Raw genomic sequence first — 27807 nt, 5'->3', positions numbered from 1 at the left:
ACAGCCCCATGGCTTGGCCAGCTTAGTCCAAAGGCGCGAGGCCGTGCAATGTAATCGGGCTGTAGGAAATGTTTGCACAACCGTTGACATTTTTGCTTTTCTCATTTTATTCCAGTCTCACAAAAACAGCTGTCAGTCTGATTTTATGAAAAGCCCATGACATTTCACACAAACATACTCATTTGAGGGAGAAATGGGCTAATTTTTCACTCCAAAATGATACCGTTCTTTCTCTAGTGAGAACCGTGACAATTCTGCAGTTTAATTGGTATGAAGATGACATTTAATGTGAGAACAATGAAATTTTAAGTTCTGTTTCAATGTGAAAAATACCCAATTTGCTAAATGTCATGAAAAAATGTAACTCTGGCACCAAACCCCCAGGAACCAAATGGAGAAAAGAGGCACAAAAAATGTTAGAAAACAGTTTTTCCCATTTGTCAGAGCCAGTCCAGATTGGTGTAGGGTTACCAGAGCTGGGCTGCTCCCTAGGGTTGCAATACAAAGTGTACACTGCTTAAACCCATGTGGTCTTTTCCCAAGCCCTCCTTCCTGGCTGCGGTGAGGTCAGACAAACCGGGGAGATAGTTATGTATGTCAGTATTTATCCAGTATGTGCCCATTGCACAAGCCTGGGGGAGTGTTTGCTTCAGTAAAAAACATTTCAGAAGCCCTTTCTCAGTGTTTACACGCAGTGCATGGGAGCTTTGCCCCAGCCAGGACTGAGTAAAATCTGACTGTACGTCCTTTGGGATTTGGCCCGTCACCGATATATAAACTAAATTCATTCATAATGTGCTGCTGACGGCAGTCCTGTGACATGGAGTCTCTCAAAAGCCACAGTCCCCACTGGTCACGCAGCCTGCGGTTTAAAGGGACTGCTCGGGTAGGGAAGTCTACTCCTTTGATTCTGCCAGCTGTCCTTAGGGCTGCTGCTGTCGTTGTGAAAACTGGAGTCCATTGACTTGAGCGAGCTTTGGCTCTGGCCTCGCCGGGATGCTGAGCTAGTGAGTCTGAACGGCCGCACAAGCAGGAGGAAGAGGAAATCCTCACAAAAATCTCTGACTTTAAAAAAAACGTTGCAGCTCTTCTGGCGATTCCCCCAGGCAACTGAGCGCGAGCTGTGCACTTAATGCGTGTAGCAAAACCTCGCTGCTAGCCACGCGTAAGAGAATGGCCCGCGTTCCGGAGCTGTAAAGTTACCAGCGGCTGTGCCTCAAACTGTAAAATACAACTGTTGGAAAGAACCCAATCTCCACAGTGTGTTAGCCAAAGAACCCAACCTCCCCAGTGTTTCAGCCAATACAACCACAGCGTGCAAAGGCACTGACCTTGACTGTGTACGTGGCAGAAGACAACTGTTCTGCACTCAGTTACGTGGGTGTAAACCTGGGCACGCAAGGGCACTCTGTAGGGATGAATTACTTGTGCTGACCTAGTCCTGTCCTTTAGCGCCCCCTCCCCCCCCCGCACCCCAGATAGTTTTAATTTACAATCAAATTGTAAGTATCTAATCAAGTGTTCTCTTGTCCTAGAGGGTTTACTGCAAACGGGCCAAGACACAGTTTCTGTGTGAGGTTAACTGATGTTTTTTATTAAAATCTCATGTTGCCTTTCAAATGCACAAACCACAATGTAGCAACGCTGTGACTGTGATTGGACCTACTGGGACCAAACTTAAGGCTGGTGTAAGTGGGTGCACTCGCTCGCCCAGGGGGTGTGTGTGCCCCACAGCCTTGCAGAGATCTCCCCAGGTTTTAGTTCAGTATCTGACCTCTTGGTTCTGCCTGGCCTAGGCTTGCATCAGCCCCCATGTTTCATTTGGAGTTTTGGATTCAAACCACAAATGGAAGCCATTATGTGTAAGGGCAGAAACCACTTAGCTTTGCCTGGGTTCCACCTATTAATATTATTTATTGGCAGTGCCCCAGTCAGGATCGGGGCCCATTGGGCTGGGTTCTCTACAATGAGATAGGGAGACACAGTCCAGCCCTGGAGAACTTGCAGTCTAAAAAAACAAAGACAGATAGAGGTGGGGGGAAGGATGCAACATACAAGCAAAGTGACCAGGTTGGTGATGGGCACGTCTTGTTTATTTATGTCATTTATTTATGTCCGTATTAAATAACTGATCCTTACTTGCCACTCTGTCTAGCTCCTCTCGGGTCTTTCCCCTCACCAGCTAAAGCCATAATTCTGACTGGAACGGTCTGGGGAGGTTGAAATGTCAGTGGGTTCGAGTTAGAAACTGGGTGGGAACTGACCTGACCGTTTCCATGGATCCATCTCAGGGCTCTGGTGGTGTCACAAACCAGAGTGATTCCCCCTGGGCTTGTCATGCACAGCATAGATGTGTAGACTGTAAGGCCAGAAGGGTCCAGTCTGACCTCCTGCCTAGCACCGGCAGCGAACCTCCCCAGGGATTCCCGCATCAGGCCCAGAACCGCTGGCTGAGGTAGGACAGAACGTCCGGAGAGACAGCCAGTCTCGATTTAAAGACTTCAGGTAATGTCCGTGTCCCTTGGTAAGTTGTTCCCGTGGTTAATTACCCTACTAAAACGTGTGCCTTATTTCTAGTCTGAATTTGTCTAGCGTCAGCTTACAGCCGTTCAGTCTTGTGTGGTCTTTGTCTGCCAGAGCTTCCTGACGTGGGTCTGCAGGTACGTACCACCCTGTAGTTCAGTTACTTGTGTGGTGAGAGATGGGATGAGAAAACACATGTGAAACCAGATGAAGCATTTCTTTGCTTCCTGGCCGAGGCCCTCAACACAATGCTGGCCTGCCACAAGATTGACAGGTACCTACCTACTCCCTGCTCTAAGGCTCAGCCGTGTGAATATGGACATGTTCCCCACTTCAGCACCTTCAACCCTAACCTGGATGCACCTGCTACTATGCAAAATACGGTGTGCTGTAATCACTTGGGAAATAATAGGGGTCATCAACTCAGTGCACAAAGATACACCAAGGCCCAAATCTGGGAGCATAAGGTAGTAAAATCTCATTCCTTGGGCAAGTGAGTGATAGGGAAGGGAGGTGCCATTTGATTCGACAGAGTCGCATTTGCGTCCCCCCTCTGCTGCTAACAACTTGCATCTTCTTGGAGCTCAGTGTCCCCTGGATCTCAGGGACTTGACACAATGGGACAGATTTTCCAAGAGGCCCCAAAGGTTGCACTCATGGTTTTGTATCCATGAGTCTTTGTCCAAACCTGTTTCTATGTGCAAAACAGCTTGTGTGTGTGTGCGCACGCAGACTGTTAGTGTGCAGATCATGTAGTGAGACCAGCCTGATCTTCACATGCAATTACATGAGCATGACAAATTGCATGAAGCTATTTGCATATGCAAAATATCTGGCATCATTGTAGAGTTTGCTTCAGAAAATGTGACCCAGCATGTCATTCTCTCCCAGAGCTTTGTTCTCTAGAAATCATTTTGTTACCAGCGATGGGGCTGTCTTATGCTGCAAAACACCCCCCCAGACATACATCACTGATTGTGTAGCAGGAAACACAAGGCCGGATTGTTCATTTTCCATGTGGGACACTTGTCTTGCAGCATGCTGGCTGTACCGACTCAGCCTGAAGAGATGGCTCCTGAGAACTGAAGCCCTTTTTCATTTCATCTGTAACTGGCTCAGCTGAACCACAGAGTGGCATGAATCTAAACAAACAGTGTCTCCCCGAACGAATGTGTTGCCTGATCCCCCATGTCACCTCCCGCCCCCCATATATCTGTGGCTAGTCTGTGTAACGGATATAGCGGAAGCTGATTTGCAGGGCAGCCCGGTGCTAATGGGTGGGAAAGTAGAAGTGTGTGTGGGGGTAACTGGGCACATAGGACCCACGGCGCCGCTGGCCTGCTGCTTGGGGACTCAACCCTGTACCTTGCTGATTTGCTAGAGGTTTGAGCCTACTCTGCAGTGGTGTGCCTGGCTGGGGCAGGGCAGAACCAGGCCCGGAGCACGTGGTTAATCTGTGACAAACGGGGTTCTGGCTATCCCACTTCTGCATTGTGCTTGACTATAAAATGACTGTCATGGAAAGCCTCTGTGTACGTGCATCCACCATGAGTTAGCCGGCTTGTCACGTCTCTGCTGGGCCCGAGGCACTGAGCGATCAGCACTCAACAATCATCTATTCAAAATAACCCTCCTTGGGAGTGCTGGGAGAAGACACTTGCTCCTCTTGTCTGAAGGCAGGGGTGTGCGAGAGTAATGGAAAGTTACTAGGAGCACGGACCCCACCGGGAGCCTATAGAGGGACTCACAGGAGGATGGAAGGGATCCAGCATGGAGCCCGGATGGGACTTCAGGCCACAGCAGCGTTGTTGTTGTTGGTTTTTTTAAGATAAACTTCAGACTTCTAAAAAGATCAAGTAGAAAACTATCGGCCTGGTTCACAGTGGCAGCAGTGGAGCAAGCGTCCCGCCAGGAGCAGTGTGACTTTGTGGTGTGTGCACAGAGATGCTGGGGAGGGGTGGGGAGAACGGAGAGCATGGAACTGCCTGTGTCCGGGACGGCGAAGGGGTCAGGCTGTGGTCGTTTTCCTGTCTCGGCCGCTCTCTTTCATTGCGTGCTGGCGGAGCTCTGTGCTCAGGTGCTCTCCCATATTTCTGGTTTTTAAAGGGCTCCTGGAACCATGCTCTGCAAGAGCCAGTCACCTGCCCCCCGTTGCCTTCTAACGGCCAGGATCAGAGCACAGCTGTTCACATTCCTGGAGAGCCACTGACTTATTTATAGTCCAAAATAACGACTCTGCGAGTTCTCTCTCTGGAAGGAGGATAATCCTGCTTCCTTTGACTCCTCCCGTTGAGCTCTTCCCCATCTGTATCCGCTAGCGGGAGAATGGAATTGGGTCCTTGGTAAGCAGAGGAGCTGATCGTGCTCTCAGTGCAAACCCGGAGTAACTCCAGGGGTGCGAACTGGATCACAGTGGGGCCCCAAATGGTTTCTGAGAGGGAGGAATGATAGCACCAGGGCTGAGCACTCCCTCCCCCTCGGTACTGCTGGGGAAGGTGAAAATTAGGAGGTCAGATGCAAATTGCAAATCCCTGAAATAGAAAAAGCGCCAGGGACTTTTGGCGAGAGGATTGCAGGTTGGTGGTGATGTGCTGTTAGATTTAGGGCTGTTGGGAGGGAAAGGCTGGGAATGGGTGTAGGAAATGCTAGCATTAATTCACAGGTACTTCCAGTGCAAAGCATTATGCCGGTCCCAGAAAGGCTAGAGGTGAGATACCAGATGCAAATATCCATGCAGGAGGCTGGAGGTTTGCTCTCCATGCACCCAAGAGGAGCGAATTCATCTGCAGAACCCTTTATACAAACTGCTTCTATAGACAATAGTATTAGAAAGCATTTTCCCATAGGCTTACTGTGTATATAAACACACACACACACACGGTATACAGTGTGTGTATCATATATGCACTCAGGGAGTGTTGGGTGTGCATGTATTTAATTACATTGCCGTGCGTGCGTGTGTACAGTTTGCATCTGCAAATGGCTTATAAGTAATGTTTGCAAAGTGCTTTGAAGATGAGAAAACATCTATGACCATTAAGCGTTATCAGCTGAAGTTTGAATAGTGTTTTTTCCTCCTTTTGCAAAGACAGTAGAGGCAGGGCAGGGGTGGGAAGTGGTATCACAATGTTCCATATGAGACAAGCTGGTCACTTTGCAAATGTTGAACTAACAGGCTGGTGAAATGGAAAGTGTTATCTTGTAGCAATGTTTAGGTCATTAATGAGATACCAGCATAGGAGACTTTAGAGGGATAATTCTACTTGTTAGATACTGTTGTTTTTGTAGCTTGCCCAGAGCAAACCGAGATAATGACAGATTCACGACTGAACAATTTTCCTCCATCAAAAGCAAAATACCTATGTACAAGCAAGGGTACAAATCCTGCTTACCTGTGTCAGGCAGGCAGCTGCTTTGAAATCTATGGGAGGCTCTGAGCCTAGCTAGGGTGAGCTTGGGGGCTCTGGTGATGGAGGAGGGCAAAAAGGACAGCATGGGCCGGGTCCCATGAGATTTCCAGCCTGCACAGGATTTCTGGGTTTGGCACGAGATTGGGAGCCATGTTAGGAGCCCTGTGCTCAGGGCCATGTCCCATTGGCTGGATTCCAGCAGTCAGCCCATTATCTAGGTCGAGTCACTGCTTTGGGGCTGGGAAGGAATTTCCCCCAGACCTCCAGATTGGTGAGGCAGGTCAGTTTTTTTTGTCTTCCTCGCAGCACAGCCCAGGGGTTGGGTTCTGGGCAACAGGCGGTCTGGGATTCTTCCCCCTCTTGGAGGGCACAGTCCGGCACTGTGGGAGAGTCGTCGGCCCAGTGAAGGAATGGGCTGATTTAGGCCCTAGATCCTAAAAGGTAACATGGCGGGCATCCCAAGGGCACCTCCTTACACGACGGATCCCGAGCATCGTGCTAGGGCTCTGGGGGCAGAGGCAAACCAGGGGTTGGGATGCTACCCAGGGGGGTCTTGGGGGGCGGGGGTTGAGGTCTGAAAGGGGGAGGGATGGTGCTGGGCGGCTGGAGGTGCCCAGAAAACCTCCCAGTGTGGTGATTGGCTCCCTCTGTGGTGGGCGCCCGCTGAGAATAGACAGAGGCTCAGTGGGGTGCGAGTGACTGCGCAGGGCCAGCCCCCGCCGGGAATCGTGAGTGTGATTTGACTCGCGAAGGTGCAGCCTGGTTAAAACCCATTCCCCATGTCCTTGCTGCCTCCTGCGCGGTGAGCACCCCAGGACCGTGTGGGCTGTGAAGGTGGGCGGGGTTTGGCTGAAAAGCGGTGTGATTACAGGCTGCAATAGGGTTCGTGACACGTGATGTCACAGCAGTGCCTGGGCCCGAGTCTGCAGTGGCTGCTTCACTGAGCTCCCCAGCGCCTGATGTCTGGTGCCAGAGGGTGTGGAGTGGCTCCAGAGTAAATGAGAGTCAGGCTGTACTGACTTCCGTGGAGTCAGGCTGGTGTAATCCTGACGTGACCGAGTGGGAACTGGGCCCACTGGGGCTGGGGTAGGTCTCAGCTGTAGTATTTGTCAGATAATATATTCAACGTGTACTAAATCATTGATGAGCTGTGTCTTTCAGTAAGCATGATTCAGCGACAGAGGTAGTCAAATCATGCAAAATATGTACCTGATGAATAATTTATTCTACAAACAATGGCATTATTAATAGAACAACAGATTCAATTAGCACCATTTATTCAGCTCGACTTTTGACTCATGGAAATAAATCGTGTGTTACGCTCTGTTATATATTTTGCACGATACACACTGTGCATTTTGAGTTCGATAGTTTCCACATTACACTCAGAACAGTATTTGATATTTTTAAAGTATCTTGTTACTTATCACCCATGCCATCTACAGAAAACAAGGCCACACGTTACTGGATCATCAGCTGTTGGGCTTGCTTGGTGGTTTTTTTAACCCAGTAATGACATGAAATGATGTGATTCATCATATAACGATAATTGCCTGGGCATGCTGCACCGACTGATCCCCATGTTCTGCTGCACGCTCGAAAGAACCGAACCTGGAGCTTGGGAGCGGCAGCAGCGGGAGCTGCAGGGAAGGGAAGTTAAACCAAAGCCTATTCGGATAGAATGTGTTCATTGCAAAATGGCCTGGTCTTCGTGTGGGAAGATACAGATCCTGATGGGAGGTGGGTTGTTATGAAGAATGGCTATCGCTCTGTCAATGCGCACTGACATTTTACAGCACTGAGAGAAACTCAGGTGCTGACTCTGTTGCCCCTTTACACCCACCTGAGATCCCCGCTCTACGGCGCTGACAGGCCAAGGCCCTGACCTGGTGGTGGGATCCCAGCAGGTTGTCCCTTTCTCCTGGGCTGAGTCCTGCTGGCTGCAGTGGGATTCCCCATGATCCTTTCCAGAATCGGGCCTTAACCAATGAGATTCTTGAAGACTGAGACTCGATGACCAGCAAACAAACTCTGAAAATGCTCCCTGGTACCGACCGTCCCCGTCCCCTCCGTGCTGGTAGGAGATGCGAGCGCTCACAACTCACAGGGCAGGGCTCAGACGTTTTAAGGGCTGGGGTGTTTTCTGTTTTTAGCTAAGGGAGAGAGTTATGAGTGGAAGGAGCTGTCCCCGCTAAGGTCAGCTGGGTCACTCGATAGCTGAGGAAGGCCCAGGTGATGGCATGTAGCTAATTCTGTTTGGAAAGGATGAAACTCGGGGGAGTGAGGGGCAGGGTGATGGGGCCGTGTGGAGGAGAGCACCCTGTTCTCGCTCTCATAAGTGCTGACATCCACGCAGGGCTGGGAAGTGTTTCTGCCCAAACTGAATTATGCAGCGTGAGCGATACGTTCCCCTTGAAGGAGAGCTCACTGCTTTGGCTGAGGAGTTATTCCATGCTAGCTCCCTGCGGGTTACTTACATTATGTACGCTGCACTCGCCGCCTTCCCTTCGTCTTGTCCTGGTATTTGCCTGTCTGTCTTCATTTGGAATCCGCGCTCTCGTTTCCCAGACCCCTCGCCCGTCTCCAGGAGACGCCAGCTGCTAGGGCAGCCACGGAGGTGCTTGCGCCGAGACCTCTGGCTGTAAGAACACACGGATACACCGAGCCAAACTTACCCTTGGGGTAACTCCACTGACATTGTGAGGTTCCACCTGGGATGATCCCGGCCTTATTTTCTTCGCCCCCTGGCTTTGTTTGGTTTGGTCTCTTGGTTCCGGTAACTGCTCTGCATCCCTTTTCCCCCACTCTGAGACCCACACTGCTTCTCTGGAGCTGGGGCAGCAAACCCCAGCAGGCTGCACGTTGGGAGTTGCAACGGCTACCATCATTTAGTGGATCCCAAAGGTAGCCCTGGGGGTTGGGCCTCGAGTGAGCCTTGGACCGGCAGCTTCGGTCCTGACACCAAGCCCCCGTCAGGTGGATTTCAATGAGCAGGTTTCATCAGTTCCCTCTGGTGGCTGAACGCTTTCCTGCTTGGGGGAATCTCCCAGAAGCAAAGTATGAAAGAGGGAGAAACCGCATGGCTCTCAGGGGCTATAACTTCACCCTCCTTCACCCCCAGCTCTGCCACTTACGGCTGAGCCACCAGCATCTTCCGTCCTGCTAAAGAACCAACAGACGTTTCACGTGGGCCTTCGTGGCAGATGCCACAACACTTTCTGAGGGGTCCGGTGACTTTGGTAGCAGCCATAGAAAGTCACGAGCCTCCAACCTCAGTGGGACTTGTGCTAAGCCATGGAGCTATGTTGGCTGATGGGTGTGGGTGCCCCCAACTGGGAGCTATTTACTGGGGGTAGAGACTATTCAAATGTTCCCTTCCCCCTGCTGGGAAGAAGAGTACCCCCGACGTTCGCCAGCGATGCATACCCCTCCGTTCTAAGTGTGGGAGGTCTGACGGGGGTGCTGAAGGGGCATTTCTGGCTGGAAGTGCATCTCGGTTTCTGACCAACAGTGGTGGCTGGTCACACCAACGTGACATCAAAGGGATGCTCGTGATGGGTCAGCACTTCCAGCCTGGGCTACGCAGACAGCACCTGCCTCGTGCCGTGTAGTGCCAGGGGAGGGGCACAGGCCCCTTTGCTGGCCCTTCTGGGCGTGCGTTGAGTGAATGCTGTTCTGGTGACTGGGGGGATGCAGTCACCAGGCCAGGGAGCATCACCGTGGCAAGCCGTGGACAGCAAGAGGCTGTGAGGTTATCATTGACTCGCAAGCCACTTTATGCTCCTGTATCTTGGTGTCCAGCTCGGCTGTCCGGATATTGCGCTCCTGGGTACAAACAGCACCATGGCCCTGCCAGCGAGCACGCTGTTCCTTGATGGAGGAGGCAGAGAGGGAGCAGAGTGCCGAGAATAGGAGACTTAGGACCCAGATCCGCCATGGGCAGCCCTGATGCCGTTTTAACCAGAGGGGCATCAGCAATGCCAGGAGAAGGAGACAAGGCCGGGGCAGTCGGGGAGACGGGTGTGACCATGGCTCTGGCTAGACAGAGGTTCAGTCTCCTGAGTTGAGGGAAGGCTTTGTCAGGGCTGAGCCACTCAACGCTAGCGTGTCTCTGCATCTGTCACCCAGGGAATTGAATTCCTGGTCGGAAAGGGCCCCTTTCTTGTCTGCGTTATTCCAGCCCAGCAGCTGCAGCCGTGTTCCTGCTCTGTGCTCTCAGTGCGGCACAGAGCCTCTCTGGCTCCTCTCCCCTGATGTGAGCAGCTCCCGGCAGCGCTGTACCATGTATGGTAATAGAGTCCGACCGGCTGGGGCGGGGGACGGCTGGCTGTGCTCGGTGCCCACAGGAAGGGCGTGGAGACGATCCCACGGGTCCGGCTGTGTTGGGGGGCTGGAGCAGCGTGCAGTGACTCTCCTGACCTGTATGTGCTTTGCTGAACTACAGCAATGGGGTGCTCCTAAGATGGGTGCCACACCCAGACGCAGGCCAGCAAGTGCTGTGCAAGCAGATTGATGGCCCTGCCGAACGCTGAAGCGTGTGTGTGTGTTTTATACATCACACTTTGCAAGGCGAAGCTGGGCCCCTCTCCACACTGGCCTCAGAGCCACGCTAACTCCAGCGTGTCTGAACGCAGGTAGCCCTGGCCAGCGGGAATAGAGCATGGGGATTTTTGTGCTGAGATGATCCGTCCAGGTTGTCTGAAATGTGGTTTTATTCCCTGGCTCCGACAAACTCCCTCCCTCTCCTCGCTGATTAGGAACCCAGTCGGCAGGGCGCTGACCCTGGTGGGGGCTGGTCTGTGGGCAGGGCTTCCTCTCAGGCCGGAGGGGAAGAAGAGCATCAGCCCTGGCCTATAAGCCTGACTCTTGTGTTGCCCGTCTGGGCCTGTGTCATGGGGCAGCGTCTGGTCCAGTGTTTGATTCTCAGCACTGGAAGGTTTAGGGTGACCAGATGTCCCGATTTTATAGGGACAGTCCCGATTTTGGGGTCTTTTTCTTATACAGGCTCCTATTACCCCCCCCCCCCCCCACACACACACACACCCTGTCCCGATTTTTCACACTTGCTGTCTGGTCACTGTAGGAAGGTCCTGCCTGACCACTCCAGGGGCTCAGAAAAGGCCAAAGGCAAAACTCCCCAGCACCTGGAAAGTGTCATTATCTGAAACAGCGGCAGCCCCTGGAGACTGGCGGTCTGTTTTAACAGGGAACTGCCCCTGGAATGAGAGAGCAGGCAGGACAGGTTAGCGTTACTGTCTGGGCAGCTGTCTTCTAATAGTCCAGTGGGTCTGGGGGCTTAGTGATCTGATCAGGACAGTGCCAGTCATTGTTGTTAATTGCCCGGTGGTCTGGTGGTGAGAGCAGGAGAGGGGCTGGGAGTCGGCACTCCAGGGTAACTCTCCCCAGGCTGTTGCTGACCCTCTGCCCACTCACCCTTTTGGCCCTGGGGAACGGGGCAGGTGAAGATGATGATGGGCAGCACTCCTGTTGGAAGCCCTGCGAGCACAGGCAGTCAGGCTTGCTGGCTAGTCTTGCTGGGGCAGTAAGGTCAGGGCAGGCTCACCCCCACTTTGGGCACTGCCACATGGCCACAAGGGAGTCGCGGTGCCATGGCTGGGGTCCCATCTAAATCCAGATGAATTGCCTCTAAGTCAGCAATGACACCAGCAGCACCAGCCCAGACCTGAGCAGAGCGCTGCAGCCAGGGATGTCCCTGCAGCCCGGCGCTGGCACCCAGGGGCTGGCCGAGGGAGTTGCTGAGAGGAGTTCCCATGGGACACTCCAGCTAGAGGAGATGGCAGTCAGGGAGGTTGCCCATTGCAGGGGTTTCTCTACATCACTCTTTGGGGGGCCAGGGGGACAGGCAAACACCTTGCCCTTCCACACCAGCCCTTGGGATCCCTGCTCCCTCCTCCTGGTCCCTGGCAGCAAACAGCCAGGAGCTGCCCGCACTGGCTGCAGGAGGGGTGAAGAGCCAGTACAGCCTCAGACTGCATTATGTTCTGGTGGGCTCCCGGCCTTTCCCAAAGCTGCACACAGACCTGCAGGCCCCTCCGGGGCTCTGGTCACCAGTGGGGCGGGAGCTGGATGTTCCCGTCCAGAGTGTTTTGGAAACAACTGAAGGAGACCCCAGCAATGTGAGACTTGCAGAGCTGCATTCTCCTCTCAGTCCTCCCTGCTCAGTTCGTTCCAGCTCCGGGTGAGTGTGGTGCTGGTGGAAGGTGCCGAATCGCCGCCTCTGTGTATTGATCTGCTCCTACACGTCCACCGTGACTCATAGGAACCTCCTCCTCGGGGCTGTGGCCCATGCAGACCTGGCCTGCGGGCACCGGTTGCCACTCGGGGGCTAACTGTGGTGGTGATTCTGATGTGGATGCCTGGCCACTCACAATGGGATTGAGAGCCAACAAACTCACTTCACATGGGGCCCTGAACAGGCATCTGGTGGGGGGATTCTGCATGGTGAAGCCCGTCTCCCCTGCACGTCTACTGGTATGGCTCATTTTTACATAGGTTCACCAGGGACCCACCTCTCTGCAGAAGATTCATCGGTTTGCAGTTCCATCATTTTGTCCTTTTTTGTTCCAGGTGGCACCATTTTCACCACTCACCAGGCATCCAGAGGTGAGCTGCAGGCCCTGCAGGGACAATCTTTGTTCTGGGTGTGGGGTCCTGGCCCATGACTGGGCTCCTAGGTGCTACAGCAACCCAAATAATTAATGGTTCTAAGGCCAGAAGGGGCATTAGGACGCCTAGTTTGAGCTCCTGCCTAACACAATAACAACAAGCTCGGAAGCCAGGCTCTCTGGCCAGCAGCGCTGCCCCGTCTGAGTGCACCGGCTAGTCTAGTGCTGCATGCACTCTGCAGCCATGACGCCCGCTCCGGCTGGCATCACTCCGTGCAGCGAGGCGGTATCACCACTGACCGATTTGTTTCTGAGCTGGTGACTTTGTTGCCGGTCCCTGAGCGGGCAGCCCCCTTCGGCCCTGTGCGTTCTTCCCAATGATCTGAGGTGGGAACTGATGCTTGTCAGCCTTGTCACAGTCCATAAACCATCCTTCTCCCATCCCGCTGCCCTGCCACAGAGAGTCCTCCCGCTGCTGGGCACTGACGGCTCACCAGAGGGACACTAGGGACCCCTGGTGGGAGAGCTCCACTCCCTGTGGCTGCGTAAAGAGCAGAGCTCAGGTTGGCTGATGCTGGTAACGAGCGTGACAGGCTGAGCGTGGCGAGCTCCTCAAAGAGACCAGAGCAGCCCAGGAGCTACTGGCTATTAGCAACCCAGAGCTCTTAGGCTCTCAGTGCCAAGCAGCTCGCTCTCCATGCTGTGCAGGGCCAGAGCAGTAAACGTCACACCTGCATTTCCTCCCGTGCCGGGAGGCTGAGACCCCAGTGCCTGTGACTGCAAGCCTGGCAGCAGCATGGTGAGCTAGGCCTGCCTGCAGAGACCGGGTGACCCCGAACCTGGCCCCTTCCCAAACGTCTCCCGCCCGTCGCCTGGCTGACGTGAGCGCGGGATGGGGTCGTGGGGTGCGTGAGCGGTCTGTGTAACGATACCAGGGTGAGTGCCTTGCGTCCTAGGAAACCGAGAGAAAGTTTCGCACGGACCCTTTGCCGAGCTTCATCCTTTCTGAGCTCTTTGCAACGAGCTCAGCGACTTCCCCATGGAAATCCTCTTAGTGGCAACTTGAAGAGAGAAATTCATGGTAATGTCTTTTAGTGGCTTCAGCCTGCCAGGCACCAGGGTCCGGGTGTGTTTGTTACGTTTCCAGAAAGACACGGTCCAGGGACATGGATTCTAAAGGCCTGTGTGGTGGCTACTTTTCCCCCCTTGCTGTTGTTTGGTTGGTGTGTGGATTTTGGGTTTAACGCTCACCCACTGCAAAATTCAGCTGGCAGAGACTGATGTGGAAAGGACTGTGCCCTCTAATGATATTTTGTTTATACCTCTGCACCAGTCAGCACCTGAAATTAACAAAGAGGAAGTGTGGTGGCTAGTTTGTAGCCCCTACAGAAACGTTTGGTGTGAGCCTTCGGCAGCAGTTCTCTAACAAACCCTGACCCCAGCGCTGCAGGTGCACCCCCGGTGTACACACGCTAGTGATGTTCCCCACGGCTAGGTGCTGTGTACCACGGAGAGTTAATTCTAAAGCTCACAACCAAGAGCAGTGTTAAAACAAAACTCATATAAATGTAAAGGTGCCAGACTGACGTCCCTGGAGACCAGCCCCTCTGTTTATCCATAGGGCAGACGCTGTGCAGGGCCTGGTCACGCTGTCCTGGAGATGTGACTCCTGGGAGGAGAGCAGAGTTCGGTCCCTGGGGCCCGTTCATTCCCTGGCCGAGACTGACAACCAGGGGCCCAAGCCACGGTGCTTTTAGTGGTGTGGGCACTTGCTGAACTGAAACCCACCACGCGCGTGTCACGCAGGCCTCCTGCATCCATCAGACCTGCCAGCACCGCTGTCCTGGCCTGGATTTGGTATTCCCCCCTGAGTTCAATGGCTGGGAGACTCATTTCTCGCACGCGCCACCCAGCACTTACTGGGTTTCATCTGCTAGCAAAGGCAGCCATGTTGCTTGTCAAAGTGGGCGGCTGGGGAAACCCTGGCCGCCAAGTGAGAACAGGCAAGGTCAGGAGTAGAGAGGGCTCTGCAGACAGCGGGGAGTGAGTAGCGACCGTAAGAAAGAGGCATAGTCTGATGGGAGAGTGCGTGTCCCTGTGACAGCCTGTAGGGTTGTTCTTTCGATTGTGCATCACACACCGAGCAAGTGGTTCTCCCCACTCCCTCAGTTCTACCCCTCCATGGAACAGTCATCAGTAGACTGCAGGAGTCGGGTTCTGACCCTTCAGAGGAGACACGGCTGCTTTTTGGAGCCATTTGATTATGGGTGAGGGTCCCTGGCTAGTAGCGAGGCTCCCCCCTCTGGATGAGCAGAAGAGCAGTACATTGGTATCACTCCGGAGCACTTGTGACTGTCAGCCAGCAGCAAAGTGGATAAACAAGCAGACGGACCCGAAAGAGAGAGAGCTGCAGGCAGGCTGCAGTGTCAAACTCTTTTCCTGAGCCTTCGAGCTCATCCTCCCTGGATGGAGCCTCCATCTGCAAAGCGTCAGAGCCAGGTCCCTCTGGCAGGAGGCATCTGTGTGTGTGCGGTTCAGGCATCCGCTGCCCCAGGAAAGGGGACATCCATGTCTCCTCCCTAGATGAAAGCAGTGGAGAGGGCCTCCTGCCATTCCCCATGTGCTCAGTGAAAGTTATCAGGCAACATGAGCATCTCTGGGCACTGCCAAGTGCCCCATTTAAATCCACCCGCCTCAGAGCGGCGATTGTCAAGTGTTGCTTCTCCCATGTGGCAGCGTGCTAGCAGTGGGTGTGGATAAGCTAGTTCACGGCTCTCAGCCGGATTAATCCCCCTCTTCCAAACCAATCCAATAAACAGCAGCTCAGGGGTGTGGAATCTCAAACCCAGCGGAGGTGCTCGTCCCACCGGATGGCTGTTTGGGGCTCTCTGCCCAGTGAGTTGGGGGGCTCATATGTTCCCCAAATGTCTACATCCAGTGCAAAGAAGGGAATTTGCTACAGTCCCCATCTAAGCACAGCTGATCTCAGCTGCAGGGCAAACTGGTTTTCCATAGTTACAGATCAGCTATTCGTTTGGGCACATTGAAACTGACAGTGACTTCGCTGTGCTTTGAGACAGGCTGTGCGGTAGGGAACTTAGGCTCTGATGTGTACTTCCTCCTTTTCCTTTTTGAGATTGATCTACAGTGAGAAACTTTTGCTGCAGCCTCCTGTGCAGTGAGCCATGGAGACACCGCAGGGTCATCTAGGCTGGCTGGTGGCACAATCCACAGCTGGAAAAGGGCCATTTCATCTTGGGAAGCAGTGACATCCAATGAGATTAGCATAGGAACTAGGCAGACCCCAATCTCTAGTGTGGTGTGTCCAGTGTGATCTTGGGAGATTTGGGATAGGCTGCCTGGGATGTGTTAGCTGGTGAAACACCCTGGTGGAACTGGATGTGAAAGCCCAACCCTGTCTGGTTTCCCAGCATTCCTGGGGTGGAGGTGGGGGGTAAGCGTCTCTCAGGGACGGAGAGTTTACATTTCCCTCCCAATCCAGGGGAACCCACTGCAGTCGGGTCTGTTTCACTGTGCCATTCTCCACAGCCTTGCCCAGCCTCTCCCAGTCCAGCCTGGAGCCTGGCATCCGTTAGCGGGGTGCAGTTCTGTGCAGGCGCTGTTTTGCCTGCCAGTAAATTGCAGACTGACAACAGCAGCTGTAACTCCCTAGTAGGAGTACCTTGAGCCTGGGATGAAGAATCCCTAGGGAGGTCTTTGAACTAGGAGCTGACAGGGACCTAGGGAGGTGGTGGAATCTCCTTCCTTAGAGGTTTTTAAGGTCAGGCTTGACAAAGCCCTGGCTGGGATGATTTAGTTGGGATTGGTCCTGCTTTGAGCAGGGGGTTGGACTAGATGACCTCCTGAGGTCCCTTCCAACCCTGATATTCTATGATTTTTGCTGCCATGGTGCCAGCAGCAAGTCCCCTATTCTAGCAGCTCAGAGAAGCTATTACAGCTCCCCCTAGCGTACCTGGGCCTGGACTCGGGGATCCTCCAGCTAAATGCAGACAGTGGCTTTCCAGACAAACCAAACACTACAGGGCTGCCGGTCCTTGCTGCGGCCAGCCCTGGAGCAGCCTGTGTCATTGTCCTGCTGCGACAGTCATGAAGGCAATTGCCTGTGGTGGCTTTAATGAGAGCCTCACCGCAGAGGCTAAAACAAACCCCAGAGCACCTGGCCTGTGCCCTTGATCCCAGGGGGGCTCTCCAGGTTTGTCTGAAGCCTCATTGGTGGAGCTGGTAGACTGTTCCTGTCAAAATGTTTTGTCAATGGAAAGTGGCTTTTTCAACCAAATGGGAATGTGAATGAAAAACATCCATTATTGTGCTGAAAAATCAGGGGGAGGAGGGGGGAATCAAAGCTTGCTCCCCCCGCCCCCCTCCACATACATACACAAGAAAATTTCAAAGAAAAACTTGTTGAAAATTTCAGAAGGAAAAGATCCTTTCCCGGCCAGCTCTGCTCCATGGATTCAAGACTAGAAGGGACCGCGGTGACCATCTAGTCTGACATCCTGCACAGCACAAGCCAGAGAAACCCCTCCCGTGATTCCTGCATCCTGCCCAGAGTTCTGGCTGAGCCAGACCATCTCCCGTACAGAGAGACATCAAATCCTGAGTTCCCAACTCCAGGGGGTAGAGAATCCGCCATGTCCCTTGGCAGCCTGTTCCCCGGCCGTTCAGACAGTCTCTGCCGTTGTCCCCAAGGGCTGGGTGGGTCTGTGCAGCTGGCACTGTAGCCGTGATTCTGCCAGAGATGCAGGAGCCAGCAGGGCTCTCGCTCCTGTAACCATGCTCCTCTTGCTCGGCCGACAGGAGGAGAAGGCGGCCGTGATAAATCAGCGATGCTTGGGGAGCAGAGACAGGCTGGCCCCAGGGGCCGTGGCTCAGGCTCACTTTCCTGGTTGCTGCTGCACTCCCAGCAGTTGAGTTTTTTGTATCTCTGCTTGTTATTTCTATCAAAGGGCTTTTCAGTTCACCTGCAGGCAAGAGCCGTGGTTAGTGGGCCCAGGTGAGGGCAGCAGTGGTCATTTATCTTCCTAGTTAGAGCCTGGAAGTGGGACTCCAATTCCTGGGTTTGCCGGACGAGCTGTGTGACCTCAGGCTGGTCCCGCTTTGCTGAGTGGGGCCGGTCTCCCCAGGCTGTGACGCTGGAGTGAGTCAGTCCTGTGCAGTGCTTGGATAAGCACCGCCTGTTGCGTTACTGTTGGTTTGCAGGGCGGGCACCAACAGAGGCTAAGGGGCTGCCAGCCAAGCAGTGACCTTGCTGGGTTTTCCCAGGGCTGGGGAGGTGGGATGCTGACATTCAAAACTGATTAGCATGTTGGGGCGCGCAGGGCTGGCTCAGTCGCTCCCAAGCCCAGGACAGGGCAGCACCATCTTCGGGAACGGGCAGTGGTTACTATTGGGGCGCGCAGGGCCGGCTCAGTCGCTCCCGAGCCCGGGACAGGGCGGCGGTTGCTATTGGGGCGCGTGGGGCCGGCTCCGTCGCTCCCGAGCCCAGGACAGGGCGGCGGTTGCTATTGGGGCGCGTGGGGCCGGCTCCGTCGCTCCCGAGCCCAGGACAGGGCGGCGGTTGCTATTGGGGCGTGCGGGGCCGGCTCCGTCGCTCCCGAGCCCAGGACAGGGCGGCGGTTGCTATTGGGGCGCGTGGGGCCGGCTCCGTCGCTCCCGAGCCCAGGACAGGGCGGCGGTTGCTATTGGGGCGTGTGGGGCCGGCTCCGTCGCTCCCGAGCCCGGGACAGGGCGGCGGTTGCTATTGGGGCGCGCGGGGCTGGCTCCATCGCTCCCAGGACAGGGCGGCGGTTGCTATTGGGGCGTGCGGGGCCGGCTCCGTCGCTCCCGAGCCCAGGACAGGGCGGCGGTTGCTATTGGGGCGTGCGGGGCCGGCTCCGTCGCTCCCAGGACAGGGTGGCGGTTGCTATTGGGGCGTGCGGGGCCGGCTCTGTCGCTCCCAGGACAGGGCAGCGGTTACTATTGGGGTGCGCGGGGCCGGCTCCGTTGCTCCCAGGACAGGGCAGCAGTTTCTATTGGGGCGTGCGGGGCCGGCTCCGTCGCTCCCGAGCCCGGGACAGGGCGGCGGTTGCTATTGGGGCGCGCAGGGCTGGCTCCGTCGCTCCCGAGCCCAGGACAGGGTGGCGGTTGCTATTGGGGCGCGCGGGGCCAGCTCTGTCGCTCCCGAGCCCGGGACAGGGCAGCGCTGTCTGTGGGAATGGGCAGCAGTTACTATGCTAATGGGGCACATTAAAACATGCTCTGGCAATGAGCGCAGCTCTGACCTTGGCAGCGATGGTGAGAGCAGAGGTGGGAGCCAGCAAGGCCCCTGGGGAGTGATGTGACCTTGGAGCAGCAATGGCCCTCACAACCTGTAAACCCCCCCCCCCCCCCCCCCCCCCGACCTGCGGCAGGCTGCTCACGCCGCTTAATGCAGCCAAGCCAGGAACACAGCGAAGGTGCCAAGGCCCCAGGGACCTTAGCCGGGCTGAGCCCCACAGCCATAGGGCTCGGGGTGGAGGTGCCTCTGCACAGCAGGCCCCCCTGCCCGTTTGTAGCTAGTCTGTGCAGGCCGGAGTCTAGCTCATTGCCGAAGTAGAAACTGGCTACAGTGCATGCAGAAAAGGGTGCGGAGCCCGGTAACCGGGGGTGGGGGAGGGCTCAGGCTGGGCGTAATGGGGTCTTGTGTTTGATGATGTACAGCATGAGGGCAACAACTTTCCTCCATCGGTCCCTGGTGCCTGCTGCCCCAGCCCTGATCCTCCAAGGGGACCGTGCTCTGGCCACCATGCGTCCCAGCTGGGAGTCCATCTGAGTGCGGCTCCTTCAGCTCCCCCCTAAGGGGTATTGGAAGCCAAAGTCCCCTCCCTCCCATGCCCAAACAGGCTCCCAGCTCCTGCCAGTCTGGAGAACAAGGGGCCAAGTACCAGGCGTGGCTCCAGGTTACTCACCCACCAGGCCCAACACTTACACGTACAACCTTTAACAGATGCGTGATGCCGGCCTTCCGGTTCTTTGGGAAAGCTGATGGTGCCCCGCAGCCGGCCTGCAGGGAGTGTAACGCTGCAGCTGGGCTTTAAAAGAGGTTGAATAATTCTATGAGGTAAACGATTAGTAGTTGAGGGTAATTAGTTGTCAGGCTTCAGGGTGCAAGCTGGTTCCCTGCAGGGGTCAGGAAGGAGTAGTTCCTCCACACAGACAGGATTGCACAGTTAGCCTGGTGTACTGCGGGGGAGGGATAGCTCAGTGGTTTGAGCATTGGCCTGCTAAACCCAGGGTTGTGAGTTCAATCCTTGAGGGGGCCATTTAGGGATCTGGGGCAAAATCAGCACTTGGTCTTGCTAGTGAAGGCAGGGGGCTGGACTTGATGACCTTTCAAGGTCCCTTCCAGTTCTAGGAGATGGGATATCTCCATTAATTATTATTATACTGCCCTCCCTGTGCAGCATCAAGCGCGGGCTGCTGCTGGAGCCAGGATATGGCGCTCGATGGGCTGAACTAAAGGGGAACCCAAGCGGTGGGGTTGGATTCTGGTTTTGAACTTCTCTGAAGTTCCAGAGCTGTTGGATTCAGTGTCCTGGTCCAGGCTTACCTACTGTCTGATCTGCTGGAGTGAATCGGACGCACCCAAGGCATCCCCCTTGCTCCCTCCCCCACTCCATTGCTTTGCTGCCTAGTGCAAAGAGTAACCCCTGTCCTCCTCTCTGTTCTAGTGGCCATGGAAACAGCGCTGATCTTTCTGTGCTCTCTGCTGGTGCCTGTGGTCATGGCGGACGGTAGGTATCAAGCCTCGCACACCTTGCACTCTGAAGGGGGAAGAGGTACAGCCAATGGGCCTGTGGGACCCAGGCAGATAAAGCAGAGTTATGTATCCAGATCGGGGGGCTGGCCTGCGTACCGCCTGGGCTTGGAGCTGGCACAACTGATGGGTGGAGGAAGCATCAGGACTTTTAAATAGCCTTTTCTTGCTGGGAAAATATAACTCACAGCAAACAAACATCAGGGGAGCTGCTAGGTGAGGGCACTGGTCCAGCTTCGGGGACATCTGCTTGGCTAGCCCTACACAGTCTGATTTGGGAACATGGGGCCATAAGCTCGGGTAACTCAGTCTCTGAGAAAAGCACCTAACAGGAGGCCATGAGAACTTGTCCGTATCCACCCTGCTTCACTCTACAGCTTCCTCCACCTTCTGCCTGCACCCACTCACGCTGCCTTGCATGTGCAATTGGCCTCAGGGCGTCTGACTGTGGCCACATCCGCACTGGGAGCTTGGGGTGTACTTCCCCAGCTCGCTCGCAGCAGCTCGATGAGAACTAGCACCAATACAGAGTCGTGTGACGGTCCCCATGGTAGCATGGGCAGTGGCAAGCCACACGGGGTACAAACACTCCTGACAATGGTGAGTATCCACTTGGCACAGCTAAGCCATGCCGCCATCTCCCTGCCCCCCTTTCTTGCCAAAGAAGGGCTGCTTGAGAGGGGATGGCCCATTCGCTTTGCTGACACCTGGCTGCGGTGTCCGATTTCCCTTTGTCTTTGAGAAACTGGTTTAGCCCCTCCCCAGACTTATCTGGGAAACCGCTTCAGTCGTGGCTTTAGCTTATGTTCATGGCTTCACACATGACATTGCTCCATACGTTTTGCCATGATATTACCGATCAGCAAGTTATGCATTTTCAAATGATCCCTCAGAAGGCATGCCTTGTACACCGATTATTACAGTGTGTCTAGGGTGTGAATACAGGGGTGCATTCTGTCACACCTCCCCCCAGAGAAAGCTACATCAGGGGACCCGCTGGCTGACCTAGAGGCAACAGGTCGGGGCCCTCTCTCCTGGACAGCGCATCTGCCACCATGTTTTCTTTTCCCTTGATATGCACAGTTTCCGTATCAAATTCACAGTGTAAGATCCAACGCAGAAGCTTGGAGTTGGAGGCTTTAGTTTTGTGCAGCCAGATGAATGGAGAATGATCTGTTAATACCCTGAACTCTCTTTGACAAGATAGGGCTGTAACTGCTTTACTGCCCACACAATGGCATAACATTCTTTCTCTATGACAGAATAATTTTGTGCAGTGGGTGTCAATTTCTTGCTTAAGAAAGCAATGGGGTGTTTTTCATTCTTCCCAGACTGCCTTAATACAGCCCCTAAACCAGTGTTTGATGCATCCGTGCACAGTTCAAACATGTTGTCAAAATCTGGGCTAGCTAAACCAGGCTTTTCAGACAAGATTTTTCTTTACCTTATCAAACTACTCTTGACATGCCTTTGTGCATACAGCTTCATTAGGCTTTGTCTTTTCACATGGATTTGTCATTGCAGACATGAGGTCACGGAACCCACACACAAACCTTCTGTCACAACTTATAACACCAGACCTATGAAAGATTGGACCTGCTTCTTTGTTTGGGGCACAGGCCCATTCACTATGGCTTCAACTTTGAAGGGATCTGGAGATATTTGATCTCCCCTACCCAGTGTCCCAAATAAGGAATTCCGGCTGGTCAAGTTTTACACCTAGAGGCTTCTGCAGTTAGGTGTGTTTTGTGATCAGCCCAAGTGTTGCTAAACACTGCTGTAGCATCAACACAGGCTCTTGCAAAGTCCTGTAAACTGTTTAACACTTGGTTGACCAGCCTCTGAAAGGTGGCTCCTGCATTAATTAACCCAAATGCTAATGTTGTGAATCCATAGAGACCCATATCAGTGATGAAAGCAGATTTTTTTCTATGTATCCTCATCTAAAGGAATCTGCCAGTTTCCGTTAACCAAATCAAAAGAGCTGAGATATTTAGCTTTGCTTAAGATACCCACCATATCCTCAATTCTAGGCATAGGATAAGCACCTGGTATTGTGACAGCACTGAGTTTTCTGTAATCAGCGCAAAACCTTACAGTGTTGTTTTTCGTAGGGCCCAAGACCACAGGTGATGCCAAGAACTATCAGACTCTTTAATTACTCCCAGGTATAACATGCTCTGTGTTCCTGCTCTTGCACCTTGCCATGGGCCCTGCAGGGTCTGCTTTGGTCCTTCTGTGACGATTTTGTGGGTGAGCAAGTATGCCTTCCCTGGCTTGCTAGAAAACACTTTTGTGCTTTTGCAACACAGACAACACCTCTGCTTTTTCAGCTGGTGTTAACGCATTGCAGATATCATTGCTTTCCAGAGACCAAGTCAGTTTGGCATTCAGCCATCAAATCAGTGAGGTGGTGTGTGCCTCAGTTTCCCCTTCTGCACAGATCGTGTTTACACATGGCTTCCCATCTGGGATAGGCTGTAAGTCTGTTTACATGCACCAGCTGTGGGACAGAATTCCCAGGAGGCTTTTTCCCACGGTCTGTATCTTCATTCACTTCTGTCACCTCAAAAGGTCCTGCCCAATTTTTTTGCATTTTGTATTTTTTTGCTGGGCTTAGGACTAACACTCAGTCTCCTATTTCAAAAGAGTGTTTCCAAGTATGTTTCTCGTACCCTGCCGTTTGTCTGGCCTGACCATCAGTGAGGTTAGACCCATCGTGTCTTTAACTCTTTTTCTGAACCTTTGCACGTATTCAGCTACTGGCTCTCCTTCTGCCTCCATGTCCCCTTCCCAGGCGTCTGTGATGAGATCTAGGGGTCCCCTCACGTTCCTTCTCTATAGGCGATCACAAGAGGAGAACCCAGTTGATTCTTGGGGTACCTCCTGTAAGCAAACAGCAAATATAGTAGCAACTCATCCCAATCTTGGACCCTCTTATTCGCATACATTCCCAGCCTAGATTTTAGGGTCCCGCCTGGACACATGCAGACAAGTCTCTTGCCTTTCACTTAGCTTGTAGCTCTCCAGGGCAGGGACCAAATCCTTGTGTGTTTGTCCAGCACCCTGCACAATGGGGCCCTAATCCCTGATGGAGAGTCCTCAGCACTACAATAACACAAGTAGTAATTCAAGGCAAGTTAAGCCTCGCATGCCCAGAGGGATTTGGCACAGTGCTTGTAATCACAATGCTCATACTCACAAACTTTTTGTCTGTTTTGTTTCCAGCAGCCAATCAAGAGAAGGAAAAAGATCCTTTCAACTATGGTGAGCATCAGAGTCCTTAGTGGTATGCATATGGCTCAGTGTGCACAGTATATACCCTCGTAGTACTAAAAGAAGTGTTTGTGTGTGTGTGTGTGTGTGTGACTTGACCACGTTTGTCTGAACACTGCAGCCCACTTGGAAATGAAAACTTCCCTTGCCTTTTCCCCCCTAGATTACCAGAGTTTGAGGATCGGCGGTTTGGTGTTCGCCGTGGTCTTGTTCTCTGTTGGAATTCTCCTTATACTCAGTAAGTTGGCGAGGGCTGAGTCAGCGGCCCAGTGAGATAGCAGAAAGAACCTCCTGGCTAAGAACTGGCTGCCCAGGGACGGACCTAGGATCTCAGGACTGTGCTCCAGTGGCTAGTCTATGCCATCTCCCCGAGCTGGAAATAGCCCTGCCAGCTGCAGTGTAGATGGACCTTCGTGTAAATGGGAAAATCAACACGCTTTGAGGGCCACGTTTCTGCTGAAGGGCCCTTGTACCCCTCTCAAAGCACTGTCGGGGCTACACTCTTCCCCTGTCCCCCCTCCCCCTTCCCCAGTGGGATTCTGCACACTCAGACGCCTCAGCGTTTATTTTGAGTGCTATTTCAGACCACGCAGGAGGTGACTTTCTAACCTGTGGCGTGGCTGTGTCCTTTCCCGCACAAGAAAGAGCTCTGCGGCGTCCCCCTGCCCTGTCATTCATCGCTGCTCCGTGAGATGCTGTAACGCTGCTGGGAATCCCGCGGATCCATAGCGTCCCTGTAAACGCTGCACTGCGAACCATGGACCCACTGCCAGGGGACTCGGAAGCTCCGGGGTAGTGAAGTTCTTGGGGAAGCACCGCTGGTGCTCTGGGGGTGAATGGCTACAACCTATTCCAAAGGGAGGGCTTCGCTCATACACTTATGATATTTTCTTACTCTTCCAGGCCGGAGGTGCAGATGCAGCTTCAACCAAAAGCCCAGGTACGCGTGCGAGTGGTGGTGGTTAGCTGGTAGATGCTTTCTGCCTGGAATTGGAACCCTCTTTAGACTCCTGACCCACAAATAAATCTGTAGATACATAGCAGCTGGGAGAACGTTCCCGCTAAATGAGGATCCCCACTCTGTGCTGCTTCCACAGCCAAAGAGCGTGCCACGAGATTCCTTGAGTAGCAAGGGCAGGATGTCTGCTTGGGGAGGTTACCCCAGTGGGGGCACAGCTGTCTGGGGTGCACTTCCCAAGGGCCAGGACTCAGGATATTAGCCAAGCAGGAGAGTCCTAGTGCAGTCACCAGCCTTGTCTGCCTGGGGGACACTTTTCCTTGCATGTTCTGATGGCTGTTCTCCTAGGGAACCTGCCAATTCAGTGGAGGTTGTAGGCCCCTGTGATAGCACATCCGGGAGCCCGGCACGCAGTCCTCTGGCCCCACCAGCCAGCGCATTGCAGGGTGGTGCAGTGGTGTGCCGGGGGCTCGATGGGAGCCTGCTTTATTTCATATAGGGCCCTGCAAAGCCCAGAGGGGCTGGTGCAAACTTAGGCTAATCAAGAGAGCCAGCCACTGTACAACGGATCCTCTTCTCCCCACACCTCCCTCCAACAGACTGAGAGCATCTCCTCCCCAGTGCTCTGAGAGCTCACAGCCGCCCCTGACCGCTGCTCTGTAGCCCCCATAGCTCCGTGTTGCTGTGGGTTGCCACACTCCCGCCAGCTCCCGCCCTGGGTTATGGATGAGAGCCCATGTTTCTTCACTGGCGTGCGTTTGGGTCATGAGACCGAGGGCGTAATCTGAACAGGCATTGAGCATGCATAGCCCTCCTGGTCTCTGTGCTCAGCCCCTCCCAGCATCAGGCACTCCGTTAGCAGTGTCCAAGCTCCGGCTCCGTGCACTGGCAAGGGGGTAGCGCCTCGCAGTTCTCACTGTGCATCTCTTGTTGCAGAGCCCCTGGGGATGAGGAGGCTCAGGTGGAGAACTTGATGGCCTCAAACGGTAAGGACCGTGTTCTCTTGCTGCACGCACGCTGTGTTTTACTGAAAGATGGCATGGAGCTGGGCAGGCGGCTGAGGCCGCTTGGTTGAGCTTTTAAAGACGTTTTGCCATTTTCTTTGCAGCAACAGGGGCACAAAAAGCAGAGAACTGAACTAGAGCCGTCAGGTGAGTCACACCCAGCTTTTCGTATGTGCTGCTTCTCCGTGCCGGGCGGGGTTAATGGCAGCCGCGCATGGGGCTGAGGTCAGAGCCTTGCTAGATGTTAGCAGGGATAGTGTGGGGCAGGGGTGCGGTTTGTACAGAGCAGGGAGCACAGGACTCCAGCACAAATCGGGGGGGTTACATGTTACTCGGTTGTGCTACAGTATCGGGTCCATTCTAGGATCCAGCCCCTGAGGCCTGTACTCAAAGTCCCAGTGCGGCGCCTGTGGAAAAACCCGAGGGCCCGATTCTGGTCTCCCGTGCATGTGTGTGAATCCACCGAAGGTGAGACTGATGGGCGTGAGAGCCGAACAGGGTCTGACATGGCGCTCAGGATCTGGCCCTGGGGCTGGGATGCAGGCGTCTGTTGTCACTCAGATCCGGTCTGCGGCGGAAGGGGGAGGTGGAAGGGAGGTGCACAGGCAGCCTCCCAAAGGGCTGATTTGCGGCAGTGTGATTTGTGAACGATAAAGCCACGCATGTGCAATCTCTCCGGAGCGCAGCGGCACGTCGGATTGTCTGTGTAACCTGCCATGGCTCTCCCCACCTCTGCGCTGCCCGGGCAGGGCTGACACTTTACATTCCTCAAGCCGGAGCTCCCTGGTGTTCATGTCTCTGTCCCTTCCTGACCTTCATCCTCAAAACCATGCAAGCCGTAAGGCCACTGGGTACAGGGGGGCTAGCTGGTGGGTTTCCCTTCTCTAGGAGCTCTACTTTACTGATGCTCCTCCTACTTTATAATCCACATTGTCTTTCTGGAGACTTTGGGTGTTCACTGTACGCTCTGCATGCGGCTTGGTGGATCAGTTACGCTGCAGGCGGTGCTTTGCTACCAGGGAAAGGTGCTTTGTGCCTCTGGTAAAGTGGATGCTTAGAATTAATGGCTCCAGGGGCCATGTTGTTAAGATCTGTGGCCCTTCTGCTGGGGCTGTTTATTTGGACGTTGAGTTCTAGTTGGTTAAGTTGGGATGGAACCTCAAATACCAGGATGGGTCTTGTGGGCTCTCTTAAGACATTACAAACCCTGCAAAACCAGGCACTTATCCCGGTAACTTGACTTACATTTCCTTGCTTCCCCCTGCTGGTGTCCTGCTGCGCATGCTGCTCCGTCCATATTTCCTAGTGGTTCTATGCAGAGCTGGGTGAATTTGCGAAGCACAATTTATCGGATTCATTTCCCCTCTCTCTCTGCTCAGGGACTCCCCGCTCCCAGATGGAGTTTTCCTTGAATGTTTTTGTTGCAGTGATGTTTTCTTAAAGTGATGGGTAGATTGCGAACCCCTGTCTGAGAGTGTTCACTCTCCTGCTCTGTTGGGTAGTGGGAACGGGTCGGGCAGGTCAATGCCTTTGTGCCTGTTCTCGGATTGCATAAGTGCAGATGTGAAAATGTGGCACCAAAATACAGGATTTTTAAAAAAGAAAAATGTAAATTTGGGTCCCAGAAGTGTCTGCTGGAGCGAACAAGCATGTGCTCTAGTTAATCTTTGCCGGACAAAGCAAGTGCAATCTGCAATGCTTGGCTTTTTCTTAGTGTCTCCTCTGCTTTCTTCCCTGATGAGGGGTTGAGTAGCAGGAGCCAGACTGACTGTGTCCTCCCTTCTCACAGATCAGAGACCTGAGGACAGACGCTTGGACCACAAATGCAAGCGACCTGCAAGAAAGCAAGAATGACAGCAACAGGTCCTCCTAAGGAGACGCAAAGAAGCTGTGTCTGTGTTACCCTCTGTACTTTAATACTGGTTCTCTATATAACAACCTAACTAAACTCCACGCGCGGTACTGTCTGCCTACAGTAATGTGTAATGTTCATGTATAACGACCATCGCCATTAAGGCTAGCTGTTGACGATGTTGTATTAGTAAGTTTCTCTTCATTTTTCTAGTGCTGTTGAGTGGTGCGTGGCTATGTGAGAATGACAGGATGTGCTCCCCGTGGCACTTTGCTCGGCACCATATTGGGGGTGTGGTTCTTTGTCCTTTCTGTGTGGGGGGGAGGTTTTTGGGTGGCTGCCTCTCAGGCCTGGGAGCATGGA

General features: G+C 53.8%; 1 protein-coding gene across 1 annotated transcript in view; it reads left to right on the top strand.

Moving 5' to 3' along the window:
• Nucleotides 1-27807, top strand: part of LOC128823393 (FXYD domain-containing ion transport regulator 6-like) — a 56122-nt gene that overhangs the window by 9410 nt on the left and 18905 nt on the right. Inside the window, exons 2-6 of the mRNA XM_054005638.1 lie at nucleotides 20269-20331; nucleotides 23583-23621; nucleotides 23794-23868; nucleotides 24534-24570; nucleotides 25525-25574. Of these exons, the coding sequence (XP_053861613.1) occupies nucleotides 20274-20331; nucleotides 23583-23621; nucleotides 23794-23868; nucleotides 24534-24570; nucleotides 25525-25574 (259 nt within the window). The 5' untranslated portion in view covers nucleotides 20269-20273. The remainder of the gene's footprint in view (nucleotides 1-20268; nucleotides 20332-23582; nucleotides 23622-23793; nucleotides 23869-24533; nucleotides 24571-25524; nucleotides 25575-27807) is intronic.

This window comes from Malaclemys terrapin, chromosome 15, assembly GCF_027887155.1.
Source record: "Malaclemys terrapin pileata isolate rMalTer1 chromosome 15, rMalTer1.hap1, whole genome shotgun sequence".
Taxonomy (NCBI): Eukaryota; Metazoa; Chordata; order Testudines; family Emydidae; genus Malaclemys; species Malaclemys terrapin.
This window is presented reverse-complemented; position numbering and strand designations above follow the sequence as displayed.